We start from the raw sequence: 27,104 nt of genomic DNA on the forward strand, positions 1-27,104 counted from the left end.
TGTGGTGCTGAAAGGATTGGAGGGTAGCTCACATTGTTCTGTTGTCATCAGTAGTAGGTAAATTATTGGAAGGTGTTCTAAGATATCTGATATAACCAGAAACTGATTAGAGATCAGAGCATGGTAGGTAGTGTTTTAACCAATCAATAGGGTTTTTCGAGGTACAAGGATTGCCTAAAGAAATCTCTTGGTGCCTGCCACATTGACCACCGCCAGTGGGCTGAGATCACCTCAAACTGTGCATCTTGGCGCCTCACAGTTCGGCGGGCAGCAACTTCCTTTGAAGAAGACCGCAGAGCTCACCTCTCTGACAAAAGACAAAGGAGGAAAAACCCAACACCCAACCCCAACCAATCAATTTTCCCTTGCAACCGCTGCAACCGTGTCTGCCTGTCCTGCGTCGGACTTGTCAGCCACAAACGAGCCTGCAGCTGACATGGACATTACCCCTCCATAAATTTTCGTCCGCGAAGCCAAGCCAAAGAAAAGGGTTTTTCGAGGTGTTTAGCATAAACGTTGACAAAGTAAAGGCTGTGGATGTGGATGTTTTGTACATGGACAAAACATTTGTAAGGGCGTTGACAAGGTTCCCAATGGGAGTTTAGTCAGGAAGGTTCAGACGCTAGGTATTGATGGTGAACTGAATTTGACAATGGCTAGACCGGAGAAGCCAGAGAGTGGTAGTGGTGGATGATTACTTCTCAGACTGAAGGCCTGTGATTACGGGAGTGCCTCAGGGATCAGTGCTGGGACCATTGTTGTTTGTCATCTATATCAATGATCTGGATGAAAATGTTGTAAATTGGATCAGCAAGTTTGCAGATGACACTAAGATTGGAGGCGTCGTGGACAGTGAAGAAGGTTTTCAAAGCTTGCAAAAGGGATCTGGACCAGCTGGAAAAATGGGCTGAAAAATGGCAGAAGGAATTTAATGCGGACAAGTGCGAGGTGTTGCATTTTGGAAGGACAAACCAAGGAAGGACGTACACAGTGAATGGTAGGGCTCTGAGGGGTGCAGTGGAACAGGGATGTGGGAATACAGATACATAATTCCCTGAAAGTGGTGTCACAGATGGATAGGGTTGTAAAGAGAGCTTTTGTCATACTCGCCTTCATAAATCAAAGTATTGAGTACAGGAGTTGGAATGTTATGGTGAAGTTTTCTAAGGCATTGTTAAGGCCAAATTTGGAGTATTGTGAGGAGTTTTTGTCACCTAACTACAGGAAAGATATCAATAAGATGGAAAATATGCTGGCAAGATTCACTAGGATGTTGCCCAGACTTCAGGGACTGACTTACAGGGAAAGATTAAACAGATTGGGATTTTATTCCCTGGAACATAGAAGAATGAGGGTAGATTTGATAGAGGTATTGAAAACTAAGTGGTCGAGACGGAATAAATATACATAGGCTTTTTCCACTGAGGTTAGGTGAGTTACAAATCAGAGGACACGGGTTAAAAGGGGAACTCAAGGAGGAACTTCACACAGAGAGAGGTGGGAGTGTGGAACGAGCTGCGAGCTGAGGTGGTGAATGTTGGCTCAATTTTAACATTTAAGAAGAATTTGGAAGAGTACATGGATGGGAGAGGTATGGAGGGCTGTGGACTGGGTGCAGATTAGTGGGACTCGATCAAAAAAAAGGCTTAGCACAGACTAGAAGGGTCGAAAGGGCCTGTTTGTGTGCTGTAATGTTCTATGGTTCTAACTAGAATTTCCCTAATTCATAACCCTCCACTTTTCTCAGTCTCATGAATCTATCTAATGGTGTTTTGAAAGATCCCATTGAACCAGCCTCCACCACTGTTGCTGGCAACACATTCCATGTACCCACCGCTTTTCTGTGCAAAACCTGGATCTTGTACCTCTCCTGTTCTTGGTCCCAATCATTTAAAAGCGATGCCACCTCTCATTAGCCATTTCAGCCCTGGGGGAGAAAAGAACCTCTGGTTATCCACATGATCAATGCCTCTCATTATACACACTCCTTAGAACTTGAAACTGTTCTTCATCTCTACCTCAGCACTGTTGCTGTATAGTGGGATGTGTGCTCCTGTCCTCATGCAGTGGAATATGAACTAACCTGTTGCAGATCACAAAGATGCTTTCTATCCATTAGAATCCTCATAGAGAAATTGCATTTGTATTGGATTTTTATAAACCAGGGATATTTCAATAGTCAATGAAGGTTTTAGGATGGTGCAATTATTAATAATTAAGTTATTGCAAAATATTAAGGACAGTTCCCAGATATAAACTGTCATTTTTGCCATAGCCTGTGGTTGGACTGTGATCGAAAATTAAATATTCTGAAGATGGTTAGCAATTTTAATTAAAGTGCCCAAATGCAATTGCCAAAACCTGTAAGACGAATGAGACAAGTGGTAAGGAAAGAAGTTCCATTGATTTGGAAAAAAAGACAGGCAAATTTGGGGCTTTTATTTTCTAGGCTTTACTCCGGGTGCCAAAGAACTCTTCAAGCAAGAGAATCATCTGACCATGTATCAACTTCCGACAGCAGAGATGATCAAAGAGCCAGTGCCTCGGCGACTTTTGAACGTAACCAAGAGGCGACCACCACTCAGTCACATGATTAGCCTTTTTGTGAGAGATACATTGACTGGTGAATATAATTTTCATTATTTCGGAGTTTCTTGTGACGTACATGTTCATCTACCTGGTGAAGGCCTAGGTCACCCTTTACTTCCTATAGATGCTGCAAGACCTGCTGAGATTTTCTAACGCATCTTTTGTTTAACTTCATTATTGAGAGGCCTGTCAGGAATCAAACACAGAAAATCCAAGGAGAAAATTGTGATGTGAACTTTAGAACAACAAAAAAAAATTTAAAAACTGCTTCTTGTAATTAAATGTTTGATGGTTTGGTCAAAAGACCCGTTTTCCTGCTGTAAGACTCCAAATCTTAAATCGATCCTTGCTATTCTATTTTACTTTAATGGAGCAGACTTTCATCACTTCGTGTTTTAGTTCAACAGATCATGATTTCGGCTCAGCGAATTTTTGAGTAGTTTTTTGGTATCAGCAAAATGAATTTAAATAAACTCATCCCAGTAACCGTTGACAGGTGCAAAAGGCTTATTTTCTTTAAAAATGTTAACTTTTTTTACACTTCTCATGGATAGGAACATTTAAAAATAAAATATCCATCAATATTACTGAAGTATTGTCACTCAAAACATATAAAATTACTTTAACAATTAAAAGGCGTAACATTAACATATTATGGCATATCTTTTTGCAATGAATGTGCTCTTAGAAATTCAGGGTGTCAATGCTTGTCCAAATACTTGGGAAACTTGCTGAAACATTGGGGGAGGTGCAACATGCCCATTGGTTTGGAGCTTGTGCATTTGCATGCCTGTCCTGAACTCTGCAGCAGTTTCTAGCAGGTGTCTGCCAGCAGTTCAGTTCAGTTCAGAAATGCAGTAAAAATGAAACAAAGCCCAGATGTCTGTGTTTCACCAAGGCTGTTCTGCATTTCACATATCTTCCTCTCTGGGAAATGGTGTCTGTTGGAATGTTTTACTGTGATTCATTAGCCCCTTTTCCACTGGCACTTTGTCTAAGGAATTAACAGGTAATTAACCGATTAAGGGTCCAGTGGAAAAGGAAAACAATCAGCACACTGGCATCGACCCCTCCAGTGTGCTGATTAAACCAGTGGAAAAAGGACGACTTCCATCTGTTCCATTCGAAGGTAGACTCCATTCCCCAGAGATGACTGTGTTCAGTGGAAAAGCAGTCAGTGATCCAGTTAAAGATGGCTGAGTGGAAACAGCACAAACGGTTTCCTATCTTGGGACACTGTACGGCCAATTAACTGGGATGCCAATGGAAAAAGGGCAAATCAAACTGAGCAAATTGTCATTTTAAAGTGCTAATGATGAAACAGATTTAAAGTGTTGTCTTAACTAAACTTGATGGAGTTCCCAGGATATGGAAATGGTGAGCTGAAAGGCCTGTTTCTGTGCTGTACGTATTGATGATATTAGTTTATTGATTGAATTACTGATCTATTTTGTAATTACTTGTATTTTGATTGAATTACTGATGATATCGGAAAATATTGACACTGGTATCTATATCAGTGCACTCTTCCAACATCATTCTCAGTAAAGATATTATATTCAATAGTTTTTGGAACAGTAACTTTCACTGAGCCAAACTGAAAATTGGAGTGAGTTTTGAAAATTCCCTTTTCTGTATTCTTTCACAGATTGTGTGCAGATGTTATCTCATGGCACAGCTGACGTCATCCTGGAGGCCTGCACCGATTTCTGGGATGGCGCAGATATTTATCCCCTCTCTGGATCTGACAGGTTTGTTCTTCCCAGTTGATTTGCATGCTTCATGTAAAAAAAATCAATCTCTTAAATATTCCAGATACTTAATTTCTCAGAGGGATACACACAATTGGAAGGAAGGAGCCATGTTAAGAAATTATAGGAATTAAAAGAAAGGATATTATGTTGGATAACCTGCAAATGGAATCAGATTGGAGTATAGTAAACACAAAGGAGTGGAAGATATTGGGGGGCAATTGATGCCAGCTATTTTTATGTACAGATAATGTAGATAAGGTTGAATAAGAAATGCTTTTTAGATCAGTATGCAGAGAACTAATCCAGTGGTTAAGGAATAAAGAAAGAGTGATACCTTTGATAGAATTGTACATTAGAATTGACAGGAATTTAATTTAGTTGAAACCAGTTTCTGAATCCTAAAAAAAACAAAGAATAATAGGATGAGATTTGGTAGATCAGAAAACTACATTAAAAGCTATGACAATAAATAAGTAATGACTATATTTTTAAAAAATACATTTAAAGTATAGAGACTGTAGAAATTAAAAATTAATTCAGAAAACTAAAAAGTATAAAGTTCTAGCTTGGCAATTGAAAACTAAATAAACTTCTAAACAATTAATGTTAAGAAGAATTCTAAGAAGATTACATATAAGCCTCAAGAAATAAATGATTAATTTAAGAATTTTTTATTTTAATTTATATAGATCCCAGTTTAAAGGTGATGAGGTTAAAATTTACAATTTTTTGTCTCAAATAAATTTAAATTGTCAAGATCAAAAAGATCCATTTACGGCTAGAGAAATTAGTGAGGTACTCAGTTTGTTGCAAAGTGTTAAGTCACCAGGGGAGGATGGTTTTCTGCCTGAATTTCATAAGAAATATAAAGATTTGTTAATGCTTCCTTTTATGGAGGTGTTGAAACAAGCAGGAAAACTCATTTTTCAAATGCAATTATTACTGTAAATACCTAAGAAAGACAGATTTGTTAAAAACTTAATCTTACAGGTCAATATCTTTATTAAATGCTGATTATAAAATTATTGCCAAAATTTTGGCAAATAGAGTGACTAGATATCTACCGAATATAATTCATATAGATCAAATGGGTTTTATTAAAAAAGCAGCAATCTGCTGATAATGTTGCTGGACTGATTAGTTTAATACCTTTATCTCAAAAAATGCCTTTGATAGGTTAGAATGGAATTATTTATTTAAGGTATTAGAAAAATTTGGTTTTGGATCTATATTAATTGGGTCAAAACTTTATATAAAAATCCCTCTGCTAAATTTGTAAATAATGGACAAATTTCTTCTGCTTTTCAATTATCTAGATCTAGTAGACAAGGATGTCCTTTATCTCCAGCTTTGTTTCAGCAAAAGAAACTTTAGCAGAGTTATTAAGACAAGATTCTAAAGGTATAATGTTAATCAGGAGGAATATAAGATTAATTTATTTGCTGATGATGTTTTGGTTTATATGACAGACCTTATAAATTCTTTGCATCAGGTATACATAAGGTTAGAAGAATGTGGTGAAATATCAGGTTGTAGTGGCCCGAGCACAGGCCCACAAAATGGCCGAAGACTGCGGAAACTGCGCGGACCTGGGGGTGGCACCAGCCGTCGTCCCAGGTCATCTCTCACATGGCCCTCTGAGGATGCAGGCTCTGATGTCAATGCCTGGGGCCCATATCAGTGCGACGGACAGGGCAATGAACCAGTCTTGTTTCCCAAGGCTTTGGTGTGCGTGTCGTTCTTCTTCATGGTTGTGTAGCGCGAACGCTACATTGGTGACCCAAAGATGCTCGGTCAAGCGGAGCCAGCAACCATCCACATGGTCTCTCTCAGGCTCCCAACATTTTTGGAGTTGCAGCCACGTGTCTGGTTCGAGCAGGCCGAGGATCAGTTCCAACTTCGCCACATCATCGCCGATGACATGTACTACTTTTACTTCTAAGTCACGAGGGCCCTCAATCAGGACACAGCAGCAAGAGTCGTAGATTTCCTACGGCAGCCTCTGGAGTGAGGAAAACACGTGGCCCTCAAAGAGCTGTTAACCTGCACTTTCAGGCTCTCCCATTGTGTGTGCATTGCCCGATGGTTTGGGGGACAGGTCAGCCCTAATGAGCGAGATGCTCACTTTGACCAAGGGCCACAAACCTTGCCTGCTCCTTGAGCAGATTTTTCTGGAGCAGCTGCTGGAGGATATCAGACTCTTGCTCACGAACGAGGACTTCAGCGACTCTTGGAGGGTTCCAGCCCAGGCGGATATGCTCTGGAGAATGAAGAAGGACACCAGTGGCATTGTAGACCATATCAGCAAGCCCCACAAACAGCCACTTGCGAGACCAAGACCAGCGGAGAGGCAAGTTAATACCCTGGGACAGCTAGGTTACTACCATCAGTGATGGGGTGCAGAGGCCCGTCAACGCTGCCCATCCTGTGGGTTTCTGGGAAATGTCCTGGCCAACTGTCATTGATGATTGTGGCACTTGGCCCACATGATAGCCTCCTCTACATCTGAGACTCTTTGTCAGGCAGGCATTTCCTGGTCAACTCTAGTGCTGAGTAAGCATCCTATCCCCACCCCCACCGCAAGTCTTTGACACCCTCAATGGCAAGCAGGGCCCAGCACTGAGAGTGCTCCTCCATTCAGATTTTTGGGAACCGCACCATTCCCCTTCAGTTCGACAACATCCGCTTTATATGGACCTTCACCCTCGCAGCAGTGGCGCAAACGCTCCTGGGGACAGACTTCCTTTGGGTCCATTGCTTGCCGTCCCCCTGAAGGGACAGCACTTGATACATGGCAGAACTTTTCAGACTCTGCCTTTGGGGGAAGCTGAGCTACCCACCCCCTCACCTGCACTCTATAACACGTTTGTAAAATAAATTTGCCTGAATCCTAGCAGAATTCTCCTCAATAGTGGTGCCACAGTTCTCTGCGGCTGAGCCAAAGCACTGGGTAAGGCACCACATTTTGACCGAGGGGCCTCCCGCTCCACACCAGTGCGCACTGGCTCCCTCCTGAAAAGCTCAGCCTAGTGAAGAAGGAATTGAAGAAAATGGAGGAGCTGAGGATTGTTCGGCACTCTGACAGTCCCTGGGCCTCTCCCCTCCACATCGTGCCCAAATAAATGGGGGGGGGGGTTGAAGACTATTCGGTGAATGCCGCCACCTCAACGAGGCCACCACGCCTGATAGCTATCCCATACCCCACATCCAAGACTTTTCTGCCATCCTTCATGGGGCATGGGTGTTCTCCAAGGTGGACCTCATCCAGAGGTAACACCAAATCTCAATTCACCCCCAGGACGTCCCGAATTCCGCAATCATAACCCCCTTTGGCTTGTTTGAATTTTTCCGCCTACCCTTCAGTCTAAAGAACACGGCACAAACTTTCCAGTGGCTGGGGATGCAGTGGGCCAGGACCTCCCATTTGCATTCATTTATTTGGACGATGTCCTCATCGCCAGCCTCAGGAACAAAGACCACACCACCCACCTAAGATAACTGTGCACCCGGTTGAGTGATTTCGGGCTGACGATCAACCTCGTGAAGTGGCAATTCAGCCTGGACACCATTGACTTCCTGGGGCACAGGATAAATGGGACTACACCCCTCCCCGAGAAAGTTGAGGCGGTCTGGCACTTGGCCAAGCCACGCACGGTAAAAGGGCTACAGGAATTCGTCGGTGTGATAAACTTTTACGACAGGTTCACACCTCAGTGGCACGCATCAGCGTCCCTTCTTTGTGCTGATGGCAGGCGAGTCAAAAGACATTACTTGGGACGATGAGTCTTCGAGGGCATTCCAGAATGCCAAATATGTGCTGGGCAATGCCACTCTCCTGGTCCATCCCAGAATGGAAGCTCATACCGCCCTGACGGTTAACACCTCCTGCACAGCGGTCAGTAGGCATGTGCTGGAACACATGCCTTTTTCAACAGGCACTCCCCCTCCAGAGCTCAAATGCAGAGTTTTCAACCATGAGCTATTGGCACTGTACCAGGTGGTAAGACATTTCCGTTAATTTTTGGAAGGTTAGCAATTCAAGGTCTTCACCAATCACAAGCTGCTGACCTTTGCCTTCCATAAGGTATTGGAGCCGTAGTCGGCCCAACAAGAGAGACACTTGTCCTATGTATCTGAACATACTGCACATTGTGGGGAAAATCAACATGGTAGTCAACACTCTTTCATGCTCCACAATCAAATCGGTTCATGCCCTGTCCCAGTGGATTGAATACATGGCTGTCATCAAAGTGCAGCAATAGGAACCTGAGATCCCCGCATATAGGACAGCCATCTCTGGCCTCAGTGTAGATAATGTCCACTTCAGCCCAGGTAACCTGACACGCCTGTGCGACGTCTCTACCGCCAGCACTTGCCTCATCATTCCAGTTGCATAGAGGTGCCAGGTTTTCAATACGATCCACAACCTGGTCGCAGCCTTGCTTCACACCGTTGTCAATGGAGAAGGGTTCGGAGAGCTCATTGCTGTATCTGACCCGACCTTGTTGGTTTTCGTGCAGTTGGATAACCATGTTGAGGAACTTGGGGGGGCATCCGAGGCGCTCTAGTATTTGCCAAAGCCCTTTCCTGCTCATGGTGTCAAAGGCTTTGGTGAGGTCAACAAAGGCAACCCTCTTTACTATCTTCTTCAGCATGAGGCTGATACAAGCCATGAAAGACCTCAACAATGAAGACGGTGTTTACATCCGGTACCGCACAGATGGCAGTCTCTTCAATCTGAGGCGCCTGCAAGCTCACACCAAGACACAAGAGCAACTTGTCCGTCAACTACTCTTTGCAGACGATGCTGCTTTAGTTGCCCATTCAAAGCCAGCTCTCCAGCACATGATGTCCTGTTTTGCGGAAACTGCCAAAATGTTTGGCCTGGAAGTCAGCCTGAAGAAAACTGAGGTCCTCCATCAGCCAGCTCCCCACCATGACCACCAGCCCCCCCACATCTCCATCGGGCACACAGAACTCAAAACGGTCAACCAGTTTACCTACTTCAGCTGCACCATTTCATCTGATGCAAGGATCGACAAAGAGATAGACAACAGCCTTGCCAAGGCAAATAGCGCCTTTGGAAGACTACACAAAAGAGTCTGAAAAAACAACCACCTAAAGAAACACACAAAGATCAGCGTGTTCAGAGCCGTTGTCATACCCACGCTCCTCCTGTTCGGCTCCGAATCATGGGTCCTCTACCGGCATCACCTACGGCACCTAGAACGCTTCCATCAGCGCTGTCTCCGCTCCATCCTCAACATTCATTGGAATAACTTAATCACCAACATCAAAGTACTCGAGCTAGCAGAGTCCGCAAGCATCAAATCCACGCTGCTGAAGACCCAACTGCGCTGGGTGGGTCATGTCTCCAGAATGGAGGACCATCGCCTTCCCAAGATCGTGTTCTATGGCGAGCTCTCCACTGGCCACCAAGACAGAGGTGCACCAAAGAGGTTCAAGGACTGCTTAAAGAAATCTCTTGGTGCCTGCCAAATTGACCACCGCCAGTGGGCTGATATCGCCTCCAACCGTGCATCTTGGCACCTCACAGTTCGGCGGGCAGCAACCTCCTTTGAAGAAGACTGCAGAGCCCACCTCACTGACAAAAGACAAAGGAGGAAAAACCCAATACCCAACCCCAACCAACCATTTTTCCCTTGCAACCATTGCAACCGTGCTGTCTGTCCCGCATCGGACTTGTCAGTCACCAACGAGCTTGCAGCAGACATGGACATACCCCTCCATATATCTTCGTCCGCGAAGCCAAGCCAAGCCAAAGAAGAAAAGAAAGAAGAAAAAAAGAAACAACCTGGTGCATCCAGTAATCCAAGACATGGTCAAGATGAAGGCTAGCAGGTTTGTCTGGTACGGCCTTTGTAAGCAGGTGAGCGAGTGGGCGAAAACCTGTACGAATTGCCAGTCTTCCAAAGTGCAGGTTCACACGAGGGTGCTCACACAGACTTTTGAACTAGCTCAACCATGTGCATATTGACATAGTGGGGCTATTACAGATTCTCATGGGGCGAGATGACTGCTCCACGAGGTGGCCGGGGGTGGTCCCGCTGGCTGATACCACCACATAAATCTACACCAGGGCATGGGTGTTCCGATTCGGGGTCCAAGAGTACCTAACCTCAGGCAGCGGGGTACAATTTACCTCTAGGCTCTGGGCAGTGCTGGCTAACTTTCTGGGGACACCATGGCATATCACCCTCAGGTCAATGGGTTAGTGGAGTGGCTCCACAGGCACCTCAGGGCAGCCTTGGTGGTCCAGCTCAGGTGTCCCAACTGGGTGGACAAACTCCTTTGGTTCCTGGTGGGGATTCATACTGCGCTAAAGGAGGACTTCAATGCCTTGGCAGCAGAGATGGTCTATGGCTCACCCTTAATTAGTCCAGGGGAGTTCCTGGCCCCAACAAATGCCTGGAAGACCGTGGCAACCCTCAAGAATGTGCAGTGAAAGCTGGGGTCCCTGGTCCTGTGGCAACCCCCACCATGTGGCCAGCCCAAATGTAATGATCCCAGCGACTTAGACTTGTCAGTATGTATTTGTGAGAAGGTGCGTACACCGGTCACCACTACGAGGGGCCCTACGGTGTCATCAGGAACAATGGCTCCACCTTCGTCCTCGATGTCGGCGGTAATGAGGAGACTTTTACGTTGACCACCTGAAACTGGCATATCTGGACTGTAATGAGCTCCTCCATTGCAACACGCGGGCAGACTGCTCAAGCCAACAGACGATGGCCCGATCACTGGTTCTGAGGGGTTCATGTCGTGGCCCTTGCACAGAGATGTGGACCGGCCCACAAAATGGCCAATGAACACGGCGACCGCACGGACCTGGGGGTGACACTGGCTGTTGTCCTAGGTGACCTCCATGCAGAGGGAAAGATGGGGAAGTGTGGTGGCAACACCAGCCAATCCAGGCTGGCTCTCCGAGGACGCGGGACCCTAACGTCAGCACTTGGGGCCCATATTAATGTGACGCCTGGAGTAATAAACAGTCTCATTTCTCATGTCGTTCTTCACACTCGTGTAGTGTGAACGCTACAGGGTTATAGGATTAATTGGGACAAAAGATTGGTTATGTTCATATAAAAAAGCTACTTGATTTAAGTGGTCAGAGGCTGGAATTAAATATTTGGGGATTAATGCTGATAATGACTTAAATAATTTATATACACAGTTATTTACCTTTACTCAATAAAATTAGATTTGAATGTTGTAATAATTTGCCTATAATATTGTAGGTAGAGTTAAATGTATAAAGATTAATATTTTTCCAAGGATTCAACATCTTTTTCAGTCAATTCCTTCTTTGATTTCCCCCCCACTCCCCCAAATTTTTTAAAGACGTATTCGAGTATTAGGAAGTTTTTATGGAAAGGAAAGATGGCTAGTGTGTGTTTGGAAAAATTGACTTGGAAGTTTGATTTAGGATTAAGTTTGAAACTTCCCCATTTTAAGAACTATTATAAGGCAGGTCAACTGAAATGTATTAATGGGATGTTTGATGTAGATAAATCTCCAGCTTGGGTTAAACTAGAATTGAGTAAAATAGGAAAAAGCAGTATGCAGGATTTTACTTATAAATGGAATTCAAAATTGTTAACAGGAAGTAGAGATCCACCTGTTTTGAAACATTTGATTGAATTTTGGAATAAATAGATAATGAAATAGGTGGGAAAGGTCTAATTGAGAAATGAGAAGTCTAAATCAAAATGGACCTTCTTCCTTTTCTATAGATAATCAAGTTGTGAGGAGTAGAATGGGGATTAAGAAAATAGAAGATTGTTTTGAAGCTGGTAAATTTGAATGAAATAAGAATAAATTTAATGTCCCAAATAATACCTTTTGTTTTATCAGGTTAAGGCTTTCTTGGTTGATAAGTTAGGTCCTAGTTTGATATTACCTAGACAGAATGAATTAGAATTATTGATGTGTAAGGGCAGTTTGAATGTTTATTTTGGTGATGTACATATAAACTACTTCAAAAAGAAGTTTCTAAGTTAGGAATTCATAAATCGTGATTAAGATGAGAGGTTGACGAATAGATGAAAATTATTGGATGCAATTATGTAAAGAAAATATGACAAAAATTATTCATGTTGAGTAAAGACTGGTTCAATATAATTTTTTGCATCAATTATATTTAGTTCCTCAAAAAAAATTTTTTTTAAGTTGAATCCAGTATTATCAGATTTATGTTTTAGATTTGGTCAGGAAGTGTGTGCGTTTTTGTCTTCTACTTGGATGTATTGTAGAGTAAAACCCTTTCTGGTTAAAGGTAGAGAGAATTTTTTTGGAGAAAATAATAGGGGTAAAACTCCCACGAGATCTGATGTTATATTTGTGGGGTAATATTAAAGTGGTTAGACCTAAATTAAGGTTGACTATGTATTACATGGAATTTTTACAACTGGCTTTAGCTGTTTCCAGGAAGTGCATGGCCATGACTTGGAAATCAGTTACAGATTTAGGGACGGAGAGATGACATGCTGAACCTCATAGCTATATTCCACTTGGAAGATATATAATCATATAAATATTACAGCACGGAAACAGGCCATTTTGGCCCTTCTAGTCCGGACCGAACTGTACTTTCCACTAGTCCACCTACCTGTACCCTGCTCATGTCCCTCCATCCCTAGACCTATCCAATATTTCCTTAAATGCAAAATTGACCCTGCCATTCCACACAGCCACCACTCTGAGAAAAGTTGTTCCCCTTCTTGTTACTTCTAAACTATTCCTTAAAAGACTAAACTTTCCCTACCCTGTAATCCTCTATTTTTCCTACATCCACGTCCCTGTCTAAAAGTCTCTTCAATGCCCCCAATATTTCAGCCTCCACCACCATCACCAGCAAGGCATTCCAGGCACCCATAACTCTTTGCCTACAAAAACTCATTTAAAATTTACATAATAAGAATCATTTTTTTTGAAAATATGGAGCCCATACTTACAATATGTTGGTTTGAAAATTTGAGGGTCTCTCTGAAAGCCCATCCTGTGGGTAACCCCCAGCTCCATTATTATTGAGATTTTATGTTTTATTGATATTCTCCAGATTTTCTTTATTTTTCTTATATTTTTTATTTATTTTTTTTTCTTTTGGTACATTCTGATGGGAAGGGAAGTTTGAGAGGGAAGGGAGGTTTTATATTTATAAATAAAAACGTGTGCATATCGCGAGTATAATTTTTTTCTAGTTTTATTGAATATGTATACATTGATGTGGTTTTAAAATTCTTAAATAAAATATTTTTAAAAAGTTAAATTGAAATTTATTTTTCAGTACAGTTGCTTTCATGGTTAGTGTAACTTCTTAAAAGAAGCCAGTGATCAGGACTGGGGTTTGAATCTTGTAGTATCTGTTTGTACATTCTCGCCATGTCTGTGTGGGCTTTCCATGGAGGCTCTGGTTTCCTCCCACTGTTTGAAATGTAGGTTAATTAGGTATAAATTGGACAGCATGGACTCTTGGGCCGAAATGGCCGATATCATGCTGTATGTCTAAATTTTTTTAATTTAGAAGAAACCATCAGGAAAAATGGTCTCACCTTGGCTAACAAAAAATGGTTTTAGATCAACCACAAAGGCTTGTAATATCACCAAAAACCAAGTCTTGAGGATTGGGGAAATTTCAGAATGTACCAAAGTAGCAGCAAAAATGTTCCTTTTGGTATGTAAATAGAAATGATTAACAAAAGGATCTGTTTTGGGTCCCCTACTCTTTGTGATTATTATAAATGACCTGGATGAAAAGGGTCAGTAGGTTTGTGGAGGATATGAATGTTGGAGGAGTTGTGGATGGAGCTGAAGGTTGTCGAAGGTTACAAGATAATATTAGAAAGGATGCAGAGTTGGGCAGAAAAGTAGCAGATGGAGTTCAATCTGGATAAGTGTGAGGTGATGTATTTTGCAAGGTCAAACCAGGAGGCTGAGTACAGGGTTAATCATTGGTTACTTACAAGTGTGGATGAACAGAGGGACCTTGGGGTTCAAATCCATACATCCCTCAAGGCTGCTGCACAGCTTGATAGGATAGTTAAGATTGCCGATGGGATGCTGTACTTCATTAATAGGGCGATTGAGTTCACTATTAGAGATGACATATTGCAACTCTACAAATCTCTGCTGAGACCACACAAGAGTATTGTGTTCTGTTCTGGTCATCTCAATTTCGGAAGGATGTGGAAGCAATGGAAAGGGTGCAAAGAAGATTTTACCAGGATGTTACCTAGATTGGAAAATGTCTCATGAGGCAAGGACTTTTCTCTTTGGAGCATAGAAAGATGAGAGGAGACTTAATAGTCTACAAGATTATGAGAGGAACCTGTTTCCCAAGGCAGGAATAGCAAACACCAGAGTTCCTGTGTTCAAAGTGAAAGGAGGGATGTTTAGGGGAGACATCAGGGAAAGGTTTTTGTAGGCAGAGAGTTATGGGTGCCTGGAATGCCCTGCTGGTGATGGTGGTGGAGGCTGAAATATTGGGGGCATTTAAGAGACTCTTAGACAGGGACGTGGATGTAGGAAAAATAGAGGATTACAGGGTCGGGAAAGTTTAAACTTTTAAGGAATAGTTTAGAAGTAATAAGAAGGGGAACAACTTTAATCAGAGTGGTGGCTGTGTGGAATGGCAGGGTCAATTTTGCATTTAAGGAAATATTGGATAGGTCTAGGGATGGAGGGTTATGAGCAGGGTACGGTCAACCAGTTTACCTATCTCGGCTGCACCATTTCATCGGATGCAAGGATCGACAACGAGATAGACAACAGACTCGCCAAGGCAAATAGCGCCTTTGGAAGACAATAGAGTCTGGAAAAACAACCAACTGAAAAACCTCACAAAGATTAGCGTATACAGAGCCGTTGTCATACCCACACTCCTGTTCGGCTCTACCGGCATCACCTACAGCTCCTAGAATACTTCCACCAGCGTTGTCTACGCTCCATCCTCAACATTCATTGGAGCGACTTCATCTCTAACATCGAAGTACTCGAGATGGCAGAGGCCGACAGCATCGATTCCACGCTGCTGAAGATCCAACTGCGCTGGGTAGGTCACGTCTCCAGAATGGAGGACCATCGCCTCCCCAAGATCGTGTTCTATGGCGAGCTCTCCACTGGCCATCGTGTCAGAGGTGCACCAAAGAAGAGGTACAAGGATTGCCTAAAGAAATCTCTTGGTGCCTGCCACATTGACCACCGCCAGTGGGCTGATATCGCCTCAAACCGTGCATCTTGGCGCCTCACAGTTCGGCGGGCAGCAACCTCCTTGGAAGAAGACCGCAGAGCCCACCTCACTGACATTACCCCTCCATAAATCTTCGTCTGCGAAGCCAAGCCAAAGAAGACAGGTAGGTGGACTAGAGGAAAGTACTTAGTTCGGTCCGGACTAGAAGGGCCAAAATGGCCTGTTTCCGTGCTGCAATTTTGATATGATTATATGGGTTGGCACAACATTGAGGGCCGAAGGACCTGTACTGGGCTGTATTGTTTTATGTTAATGTTTAAAGTTAATGAGGATCCCTTTGGGCATAAGGACCTAACAGAGAACTCATGGAAGAAGACAAAAACCTTTCTGAAATATAAGGGTACAGAGGGTCCAAAGTGACTGAAGGGTTAGAAGAATCAGCATTCGTAAAATTGGAGAAATTAATGGGATTGAAATCCAGTAATTTCCCCAGAATTGGGTTCTTCCAAAGGTTCATAGATCCTGGGATAATTTCTTCAAATTGGAAGGTGGCAAATGTCATCAATGATTTTGATCAGGGGATAATGTTCACTGTCACCTACTGCTGTTGTACTATCGAGAAAGGTACAGGAGCATCAAAGTCAGGACTGCCAGGCGAGCAAATTGTTTCTTCCCTCAAACTCCTGTAACAAAGTAATTCATCTCAAAATATTCATGTACTGTATCTATTTATTTTAAATGATATCTTGATGTATATATGAGATTATTATGTGGACTATGATAATCTCGTCGTGTGTACAATCAACTTGAATCATGTTTGCTGATTATAGTTCTGGGGGTTGTGAGAACGTAGAGAGTTTTCATGGATATACAAATAGATTTAAAAAATGGATGAGGACATGTCAGATTTATTAATCATTGTTAATCATTTTGGTAGAGAAAAAATGGAAAAAAGCAGCAAATTTTGGAAAATGTTGGTGTACAGAGAGATGCTGAAAGTTAACACAGTATCACAAGTCAGTGCAAATAAAGGCAAGCAGTATGTTGGCCTTTGTGACACGTGGATTTAATTATAAGGCTAGTGATACCTTGCTCCACTCAACAGGAGATTGCACCTAGAATGAGGTAGACTACCTTGTCCATGGGCTCAGTCCTGGAACGAGGTAGACTACCTTGTCCGTGGGCTCAGTCCTGGAACGAGGTAGACTACCTTGTCCGTGGGCTCAGTCCTGGAACGAGGTAGACTACCTTGTCCGTGGACTCAGTCCTGGAACGAGGTAGACTACCTTGTCCGTGGGCTCAGTCCTGGAACGAGGTAGACTACCTCGTCCGGGGGCTCAGTCCTAGAACGAGGTAGACTACCTCGTCCGTGGGCTCAGACCTGGAACGAGGTAGATTACTTCGTCCGTGGGCTCAGACCTGGAACGAGGTAGACTACCTCGTCCGTGGGCTCAGTCCTGGAACGAGGTAGACTACCTCGTCCGTGGGCTCAGTCCTGGAACGAGGTAGACTACCTCGTCCGTGGGCTCAGACCTGGAACGAGGTAGACTACCTCGTCCGTGGGCTCAGTCCTGGAACGAGGTAGACTACCTCGTCCGTGGGCTCAGTCCTGGAACGAGGTAGACTACCTCGTCCGTGGGCTCAGTCCTGGAACGAGGTAGACTACCTCGTCCGTGGGCTCAGTCCTGGAACGAGGTAGACTACCTCGTCCGTGGGCTCAGTCCTGGAACGAGGTAGACTACCTCGTCCGTGGGCTCAGTCCTGGAACGAGGTAGACTACCTCGTCCGTGGGCTCAGTCCTGGAACGAGGTAGACTACCTCGTCCGTAGGCTCAGTCCTGGAAAGAGGTAGACTACCTCGTCCGTGGGCTCAGTCCTGGAAAGAGGTAGACTACCTCGTCCGTGGGCTCAGTCCTGGAACGAGGTAGACTACCTCGTCCGTGGGCTCAGTCCTGGAACGAGGTAGACTACCTCGTCCGTAGGCTCAGTCCTGGAAAGAGGTAGACTACCTCGTCCATGGGCTCAGTCCTGGAAAGAGGTAGACTACCTCGTCCGTGGGCTCAGTCCTGGATCGAGGTAGACTACCTCGTCCGTGGGCTCAGTCTTGGAACGAGGTAGACTACCTCGTCCGTGGGCTCAGTCCTGGAACGAGGTAGACTACCTCATCCGTGGGCTCAGTCCTGGAACATTTTTTATACAAGTTTTCTTCCTGTGGATGCTGTGTGACACTGTTTTTCCAGCACTTTTGTGTATTGGACTTCAAACAGCAGCAACCTGCAGCTGATCTCTGGTTGCAAGTAAAGTGGAAACTCCTGGACTACATTTCATCAGTGGGGGATCATCAAAACTATTGTAACCTCTGGTGTCAATTATTTTCATGCCTTTTTTTTGTCACAGGAAAAAAGTGCTAGATTTCTACCAACGAGCCTGTCTCTCAGGGTACTGCTCGGCTTTTGCTTACAAGCCGATGCACTGCATCTTGTCCTCTGAGCTGAATGGAAAATGCATCGAGTTGGTCCAGGTGCCAGGTCAGAATGCCATCTTCACCTCTTATGACTTACCGGGCACTACACCCATTAAATACGGCAGCAGACGGAACAGCTGGAGCTCTGATGGTACTTTTGGCCTTCCCAAAATTAAATATTATTTATGTGCTTTATTCCTCTTGTACTTTGTGTGTAAGAGATTTTATTTCTTTGCTAACACCCACATTTATAAGATGACATCAATGCATCTCTTATGTGTAATGTGCCATTTTCTCCATCCTGACTCACCCACAATGATTACAGAGTTTCTGAAACATAGTCTGCATTCTATCCGGGAATTTCTAGCCTTTCCAAAAGCAAAATTTGGAGGCACAGGATTGGAGATACAGACTTGAAAACTGCATTTCTAATTTGCATTCACATATTGAATGTCACAATTGTCACAAATGTCACAATTGAAAATATTGGAACTATTTGTTTAATTTCTTAGAAAGAATTTTGTGTTGTTGCTTCAGGATGTATTTTCCTCTTCAAAGACATAGATTCTTTTGCATTGCTTATGAAGAAACACTAAGCCGTAAGATGCCGGTGCTTGTTCTTCCCTCCACCGTTCTCCGTAGGTAACCTGGAAACCCTTCTCTTGGGTTTCTTGGTGAACAAGTGGTCAGTTGTTTTGACATTTTTTCACAAGGAAACACTATTATCACTATCACACTCAAACCCCCATACAGCCCACTGGTCCCAGAAATCCTGTGGAGAGAGGAGATGATTAAGCACTGTTAATGATGCAGTGGCCTCCTCCCTGGTAGCCTCAATCCAGGTGATGGACCTGGGAGAGAGACTGCAGAATTTTAAATCTATAGAAAAAATTTAATCTCCCTTCTCAGGAGACACTTGTGAATTACGTGCGGGGTATCTTTTTTTTTACTGTGGCAGTCTGTATCTGCAAGGAGCAGTTGGAGGAAGCTGTAGAAGATAGTATAATTATAATGGTATTTGGACAAATATATGGGTAGGAAGGGATCAGATTTCAGATTTATTGTCAATACATACATGACATCACATACAACCCTGAAAATCCTTTTTCAAGCGGGCATGGCAGAATTACCACTTTTTAGTGTGTAAAAAAATAAATAAATAAATAGACTGTACGGCGTGAACATGTAAACAATCAAAAGAACTGTAAACAGATAACAAATGGAAACAAACTGTGCAATATAGGGAGAGCAAAGAAAATCAATAAAGTGCATAAGCAAGAGCCCTTAAATCCCTGATTGAATTTGTTGTTGAGGAGTCTGATGGTGGAGGGGTAGCAGCTGTTCCTGAACCCAGTGGTGTGAGTCTTGTGGCACCTAGACCTCTTTCCTGATGGGAGCAGTGAGAACAGTGCGCTTGCTGGATGTTGTGGGTCTTTGATGAATGCTGCTGCCCGCCGACAGAAGCGTTCTCTGTAGATGTTCTCAATAGTTGGGAGGGTTTTGCCTGTAATATCCTGGGCTTTGTCCACTTCCTTTTGGAGGGCTTTTCGCTCAGGGGTATTGGTGTTCCCATACCAGACCATGAGTCAACCAGTCAGCACACTTTCCACCACACATCTGTCGAAATTTCCCATGGTTTCTGGTATCACGCCAAACCTCCACAAACTTCTGAGGAAGTAGATGTGCTGACGTGCTTTCTTCACAATGCCACTGGTGTGTTGGGTCCAGGAAAGATCCTCCAAGATGATGACTCCCATGAACCTAAATCCATTCACCCTCTCCACCTCTGATTTCCCCCAATGATCACTGGATTGTACACCTCTTGCTTTCCTTTCCTGAAATAAGCAATCGGCACCTTAGTTTTGGTGACATTGAGTGCAATGTTGTTGTCGGTGCACCATTCAGCCTGTACGCTGACTCATCCCCTTCCCTTATACAACCCACTACCATGGTATTGTCGGCAAATTTGTAGATGGTGTTATTGTCATACTGAGCCACACAGTTGTCACTGTAAAGTGAGTAGAACAGGGGGCTAAGAACGCAGCCCTGAGGTGCTCCGAGGAGAGGAGAGGTTCTTAACATCCTCACTGATTGTGGTCTGGAGGTGAGAAAATCCATGATCCAATTACACAATGGGGTGTTAACTCCCAGTTCTTGGAGTTTTCTGATCAGTTTTGAGGGGATGATGGTGTTAAATGCTGAACTGATAAAGAGCATCCTGATGTCTGCATTTTTGCTGTTCTAGGGCTTTGTGTAGAGCCAGTGAGATGGCACCTGTTGCAGCAATAGGTAAACTGGAACGCATCCATTTCTCTGCTCAGACGAGCTGATATCCTTCCTCACCAACCTTTCAAAACACTTCATCACTGCTGATGTAAATGCTACTGGTCAATAGAGTTGTTAAGTCAGGTTACTACACTCTTCTGAATGATTGATGCCTGTTTGAAACCGGTGGTTTCCGGGCCCTGCTGGATTTAATACTCGGCCAGGTACTCCATCCGGGCTGGACCGGACAAGAAGGATAAGGACCAATTGAAGGCAATTGTTGTCAACTTTCTCAGCATGGACAGGTTGGGCTAAGAGCCTGTTGCATGCTGTCTGATTCTGCAGTCTTTGTAAACCAAGTGGGCTTTTTGATCCATTGACTGTCCTGTTTCCTACGCATCTTTCCCAATAAGAGAAGTACAGTCTTCTCCTAACAAGTCAGCATGGCTTTCTGAAGGGAATGTGCCTCATGAGCCTAATAGACGTTTTAGTGAGCTAACAAAAGAAAATGAAGGTAGGGCGGGATTTTAGTAATGCATTTGATAAAGTTCCCCCATGGGAGACTTGTTCAGAAAGTCATGAGGCAAGGGATTCATGGAACCTTGGCTGTGTAGATACAGAATTGCTTGCCTGTAGAAAACAGAGTTGTAGTGGATTTAAAAGTATTCTGCCTGGAGATCAGTGACCAGTGGAGTTCCCCAGTGATCTGTGTGGGATCTTTCATTTTGTGATTTTAATAAATGACCTGGAAGAAGAGGTAGAGGGATGGGCCAATAAGTTTGTGGATGATATGAAGGTTGGAGGTGTTGTGGATACTGTTGAAGGCTGTCGTAATTTACAAAGTATATAGACAGGATGCAGAGTTAGATTGGGTTGAGGTGATGCAATTTGGTAGGTCAAACTTGAAGGTAGAGTGCATGGTTAATGGTCAGAAACTTAACTGTGTGGAAGAACAGGGGGACAAATCCATAGATCTCAAGGTTACTGTGCAGGTTAACAGGTCAATTAAGAAGGCTTATGGTTTGCTGGGCTTCATTAATCGGGGGATACAGTTCAGGAGTCGTTAGGTAATGTTGCACCATACTTGGATATTGTGTTCCGTTCTGGTCACCTCATTACAGGAGAGCTATGGAAGCCGTGGAGAAAGTCCAGATCATATTTACCAGGATGTTGCCTGGTCTGGAAAATGTGATGCAAGGTTAGCAGAGCTAGGACTTTTCTTTTTGGAATGAAGGATGAGCAGTGACTTACTAGAGGTCTACAAGATCATGAGCGGTTTAGATAAGGTAGACACCTAGCACCTTTTTCTCAAGACAGGAGTAGAACACACAAGAAGACATCTGTACAAAGTGAAGGGAGGAAAGTTTAGGAGAGACATCAGGGGCAATTTTTTTTTACACAGAGTTGTGGGTGCCTGAATATGTTGTCATGGGTGGAGGCAGAGGCTGGAACAATAGGGATATTTAAGAGAGTCTTAAGCAGACACTGGATGAAAGAAAAATAGTGGGTTATGAAGTAGGGAATGTTTAGTTGTTTTGGTAGGTATATGTGGGTTGGCATAACATATTGAGCCGAAGGGTCTCTACTGGTCTGTCCATTCTATTCCATTTTATTCTATATGTTCAGTATTCTGGGGTTATGTTGATTCAAATACTATAGAGGGGAGGAGTGGCATTGCTAATCAAGGAAAATATCACAGCTGTGTTCAGACAGGACAGAACAGGCTATATGGATGGAGCTGAGGAATGGGAAAGGTATGACCACACTCTCGGGATTGTATTAAAGTCTGCCCAGTAGTCAACGAGAATTGGAGGAGAAAATCTGTAGAGAGTTAGCAGGAAACATAGAGTTGTGATAGTAGGAGATTTTAACTTTCCACATATTGACTAGGACTCCCAGACTGTAAAAGGGCTAGATGGCTTGGAGTTTGTCAAATGTGTTCAGGAAAGTTTTCAAAGATGAAATTTTCAAAGTACAGGTTGAACTTCTTTAATCTGACGATGTTGGGTCCTGGCCATTGCTGGACCACAGAAAATGCCAGAAAATAGAAAATGCGCAGAAAGTAGCTGTCAAAAGTGTGGTAGGTGCCTCAATCTGACATTTTCTGAACAAAATATATCACAAATCAAATTTTGGTTAGCATTGTGGTTAGTGCAATGCCTTTACAGTGCCAGTGATGGGACTGGGGTTTGGATCCCGTGCTGTCTGTAAGGATTTTGTACTAATGGCAGCAGATTGAAAACGTGCCAGACCATAGGAGCTGCTGAACCACAGAGCGCCAGATAAGGGAGGTTCAGCCTGTACAGTATTTGTATGTTCCTGTAGGGATTAAAGGCAAAATTAACAGGCAGAGATAACTTTTGTTTTCGAGGGATATTAGAGATCTGGTTTGCAAGAAGAGAGAGGTGTATGGCAGGTATCGGCAATATGGTGCAAATGAGGAACTTGAGGAGTATAAAAAAAAATGCAAGAGCAAGCTCAAGAAATAAATCAGGAGGTAAAAAGAAGACACGAGGAGTTTCTACAGGTATATTTAGAGCAAATGGATAGTAGCTGATGGGTCAGGTGACAGAAGTATGTGCAAGTGAACATTTTGAGTCCAGTGACCATAATGTCACGAGTTTCAAGTTAATTAACACCCAACCCCAACCAACCAATTTTCCCCTGCAGCCGCTGCAACCGTGTCTGCCTGTCCCGCATCGGACTTGTCAGCCACAAACGAGCCTGCAGCTGACGTGGACTTTTACCCCCTCCATAAATCTTCGTCCGCGAAGCCAAGCCAAAGAAAGAAGAAATAAGGATAGGTTTGGTTCTCGAGTTGAAATTCTAAATTGGAGAAAGGATAATTTTGTGGAAATGAGAAAGGGTCGTGGAAGAGTGGATTGGGATGTTGTTTTCTGGTAAAGATGTGGATAGCCTATCAAAGGCTTTTTTGCGAGTTTGCATGTTCCTGTCAGGATTAAAGGTAAAGTTAACAGGCAGAGGGAGCTTTGGTTTTCAAGGGATATTGGTAGTCGGGTGAAGAAGGTGTAGAACAGGGATAGGCAACATGGAGTAAATGAGGTACTCGAAGAGTATAGAAAATGTAAGAAAATACTTAAGGAAATTAGGAAGATAAAAAGAAGACATGAGGCTGCTTTGGCAAATAATGTGAAGGAAAATGAGGAGGATTTTGACAAATAGGTTAAGAGTAAAAGGATAGTAAGGGACAAAATTGGTCCCCTAGAAGATCAGAGTGGTCATCATGTGTGGAGCCTCTCGAGATGGGGGAGATCTTAAGCAGTTTTTTTTCATCAGTATTTACTCAGGAAACTGGCATGGTGTTTAAGGAAGGAAGGGAAACAAACGTTAGTGTCGTGGAACATATAGAGATTAAAGAGGAGGAGGTGCTGCTGCCTTACAGCGAATAAAGGTAGATAAATCCCTCAGGACTGACTTGATCTTCGAACCTTGAGGGAGACGAGTGTAGAAAATACAGGGGCCCTGGAAGAAATATTTAAAACATCCTTAGCCAAGGGGAACGTGCTGGACGATTGGATGGTAGCTCATGTTGGGAGTTGGGATGTTATGGTGAGGTTGTATTAAATACTGGTAAGGTCAAATTTGAAGTGTGTGTCGTTCTGGTTGCAAAACTACAGGAAGGATTTAGTAAGATCTAAAGAGTACAGAGAAGATTTACTGGGATGTTGCCGGGTCTTCAGGAGTTGAGTTACAGGGAAAGATTGAACAGATTAGAAGAATGAGGGGAGATTTTATAGAGGTTTGCAAAATGATGAGATGTATAGACAAAATAAATGTGAGTTGGCTATTTCCACTTAGATAAATACAAGAGGACATGCCTTTAGGGTGAAAGGGGAAAGGTTCAGGGGAACATTAGGAGGATCTTCTTCACTGAGAAAGTGGAAGTGTGGAACGAGCTGCCATCTGACATGGTAAATGGGGCTCACACGAGTTTTAAGAATAAATTGGATAGATACATGGATGGGAAAGGTCTGGAGTGTTATGGACTAGGTACAGGTCAATGGGACTAGCAGAATGATATTTTGGCACAGACTAAAAGGGCCAAGTGGCCTCTTTTCTGTGCTGTAGGATTCTATAGTTCTAAATGGATAGTAAGTGACAAGATTGGACCCTTTGAAGAGATGGGGGAGATTATAAATGACTTTTTTAGATCACTAATTACTTTGGAAACTCTCACAGAGTCTATGGAAGTAAGGGTCCGACAAGATATTTTCTCGGACCTTGAGGGAGACTAGTGTAGAAATTGCAGGGGCTCTGGCAGAAATATTTAAAATGTCATTACCTAAAGGTCTTATGCCAGAGGATTGGAGGGTAGCTCATGTTGTTCTGTGGTTTAAAAAAAGTCTCCAAAAGTAACCTTGGAAATGATAGGCCGGTGAGCCTGATGTCAGTAGTAAGTAAATTATTGGAAGGTTTCCTAAAAGATCGGATATACAAGTATTTGGATAGTCAGGGACTGATTAGGGATAGTCAATATGACTTTGTGTGTGGTAGGTTGTGTTTAACCAATCCTCTAGAGGTTTTTGAGGAGGTTATCAGGATGGTTGATGAAGGAAAGGCTGTAGATATTGTCTACATGGACTTTAGCAAGGCGTTTGACAAGGTCCCATATGGGAGGTTAGTCAGGAAAGTTCAGATACTAGGTCTTCATGGCGAGGTAATAAACTAGATTTAACATTGGCTTTTCGGGAGATGCCAGAGAGTGGTAGTGGATGATTCCTTCTTAGGCTGAAGCCTGTGAATAGTTGTGTGCCTCAGGAATCAATGCTGGGACCATTGTTGTTTCTCATCTATAGTTCTATCCATAATGTTTGGTGCAATGACATTTTGGCGGCACAGTTTGTAGCAGTTAGTGCAATGCCTTTACAGTGCCAGCGATTGGGACTGGGGTTTGAATCCCACAATATCTGTAAGGAGTTAGTATGTTCTCCCCGTGTCTGCAAGGGTTTTCTGCGGGAGCTCCAGTTTCTTCCCACTGGTTGAAATGTACCGGGAGTTTAGGTTAATTGGATTTAAATTGGGTAACATTGGTTCATGGGCTGCAAGATTTTTTTTCTTTATTTGCTAGGACTCCACTTTTTTTGTTTGTAATCAAACAATATACATGTATAAAAGTGCACGTTCCAGATTTTATTCATGGTTATTTGTGAACATTTTGGTTTGATCATGTAGAAATAGTCTCCTCATTTCAGAGCACCATAATGTTAGGGAAATTTGACATCACAGATGTTTGTGAGTACTCAGGTATGTTTAATTGCTTCATTGATGCAGGTATAAGAGAGCTAGGCTTGCTTCTAAGCTTTTTTTTTAAAAAAATGTAGACATACAGCATGGTCACAGGCCATTTCAGCCCACAAGTCCATGCCACCAAATTTACCGACACCCCTGGTATGTTTCAAATGGTGGGAGGAAACCGGAACCCCCCAGGGAAAACCCACGCAGATGAGGGAGCACGTACAAACTTCTTACAGAAAGTGTGGGATTCAAAACCCAGCCCTGATCGGTGGCATTGTAACAGCATTGGGTTAATCACTAGAGCAACCAAGCTGCCCATTGATTACCTGTGGAATCTGTAGTTGCCATCTTGCATCATTACTGGAATCGTGCCAATGAAAGTCAAAGAAGTAATTGAGGCTGAAAATGGACTGCACCCCAAAGATCGTATTTTGTGCCCAACATGACCTCTGCTGCCCACGGACTTCGAAGACTAAAAATGTTAATAAGAGCTGCAGAGCCCCTATGGGTAACAGAGAGAAGCAGAAAAGGAAGTGTCTGTCATTTTCGATAGCGCAGAAAGTAGAGTAATTGCAGAAGCTTGATGGTGGTGTATCTGTGTGGCGTCTCACTGAAGATTATGGTGTGGGATCTACCACCATATATGACTGAAAGAAGCAGGAAGATGTCTTTTGAACCAGTTTTGTTTGAAGTTTTACTGTATGTTTTACTTAAAAATAAAAAGTATGATATTAATTTTATGGTCTATCTTTATCTCACCATTTACCATCCCCATCCCCCCCCTCCCCCCCACCCTGTCCAGCGCACCCGCATCCTAACTGCAGGAGAGATATCAATAGGATAGAAAGAGTGCAGAGAAGATTTACTAGAATGTTGCCTGGACTTCAGAAACTGAGATACAAGGAAAGGATAAACAGGTTAGAATTTTATTCCCCGGAGAATAGAAGAATGAGGGGACATTTGGTCGAGATATTTAAAATTATGAGGGACATAGACAGAATAAATGAAGTTTGGCTTTTACCACTGAGGGTAGGTGAGATACAAGCCAGAGGACATGGGTTAAGGGTGAGAGGGAACAGTTTAGGGGGAACTGCCTCACAGAGTGGTGGGAGTGTGGAAGGAGCTGCCAGCTGAAGTGGTGGATATGGGCTCAATTTTAACATTTAAGAATTTGGACAGGTACATGGATGGAACTAGGCAGAATGATAGTTCAGCACAGAGTAGGAGGGCTGAAGAGCTTTTTCCATGCTGCCAATGTTTTCTGGTTCTATTCTAAAGATTTATCAGACACGTTAACTTTCTATCGCTTCACATGGGTCCTGCTGAATCTCTCCAGTGTTATGCTGTGTTGCTCCAGTTTTCCAGCATCTCCCTTGTTTGCCTCCAAATACCCTTTGCAAATTACCATCATTCTCCATCTTTTGAAACATCCATCACCTAGTATCATCCCTCATTACCCTTAACATAAGACCTCAGAATTACTGCAAGTAAGGTGAAATGTAACTTAAATGTGGAAGCTATTGTTCAATTACAAAACTAGATGTTTTATGGGCCAACATTTGGGCTTG

At 43.3% G+C, this 27,104-nt stretch overlaps 1 protein-coding gene across 11 annotated transcripts in view; it reads left to right on the plus strand.

Annotated features, from left to right (window-relative positions):
* The window catches only part of tmem94 (transmembrane protein 94), a 216,987-nt gene that overhangs the window by 90,536 nt on the left and 99,347 nt on the right, over positions 1-27,104 (plus strand). For 9 of the 11 annotated variants that reach the window (XM_069929029.1, XM_069929023.1, XM_069929024.1 and 6 more), the window contains 4 exons: positions 2,450-2,623; positions 4,238-4,340; positions 17,949-18,166; positions 26,339-26,453. In XM_069929029.1, the coding sequence (XP_069785130.1) occupies positions 2,450-2,623; positions 4,238-4,340; positions 17,949-18,166; positions 26,339-26,453 (610 nt within the window). The remainder of the gene's footprint in view (positions 1-2,449; positions 2,624-4,237; positions 4,341-17,948; positions 18,167-26,338; positions 26,454-27,104) is intronic. The other 2 variants (XM_069929022.1, XM_069929025.1) reach the window with 2 other exon arrangements.

The sequence above is a fragment of the Narcine bancroftii genome, chromosome 3 (genome assembly GCF_036971445.1).
Source record: "Narcine bancroftii isolate sNarBan1 chromosome 3, sNarBan1.hap1, whole genome shotgun sequence".
Lineage (NCBI taxonomy): Eukaryota > Metazoa > Chordata > Chondrichthyes > Torpediniformes > Narcinidae > Narcine > Narcine bancroftii.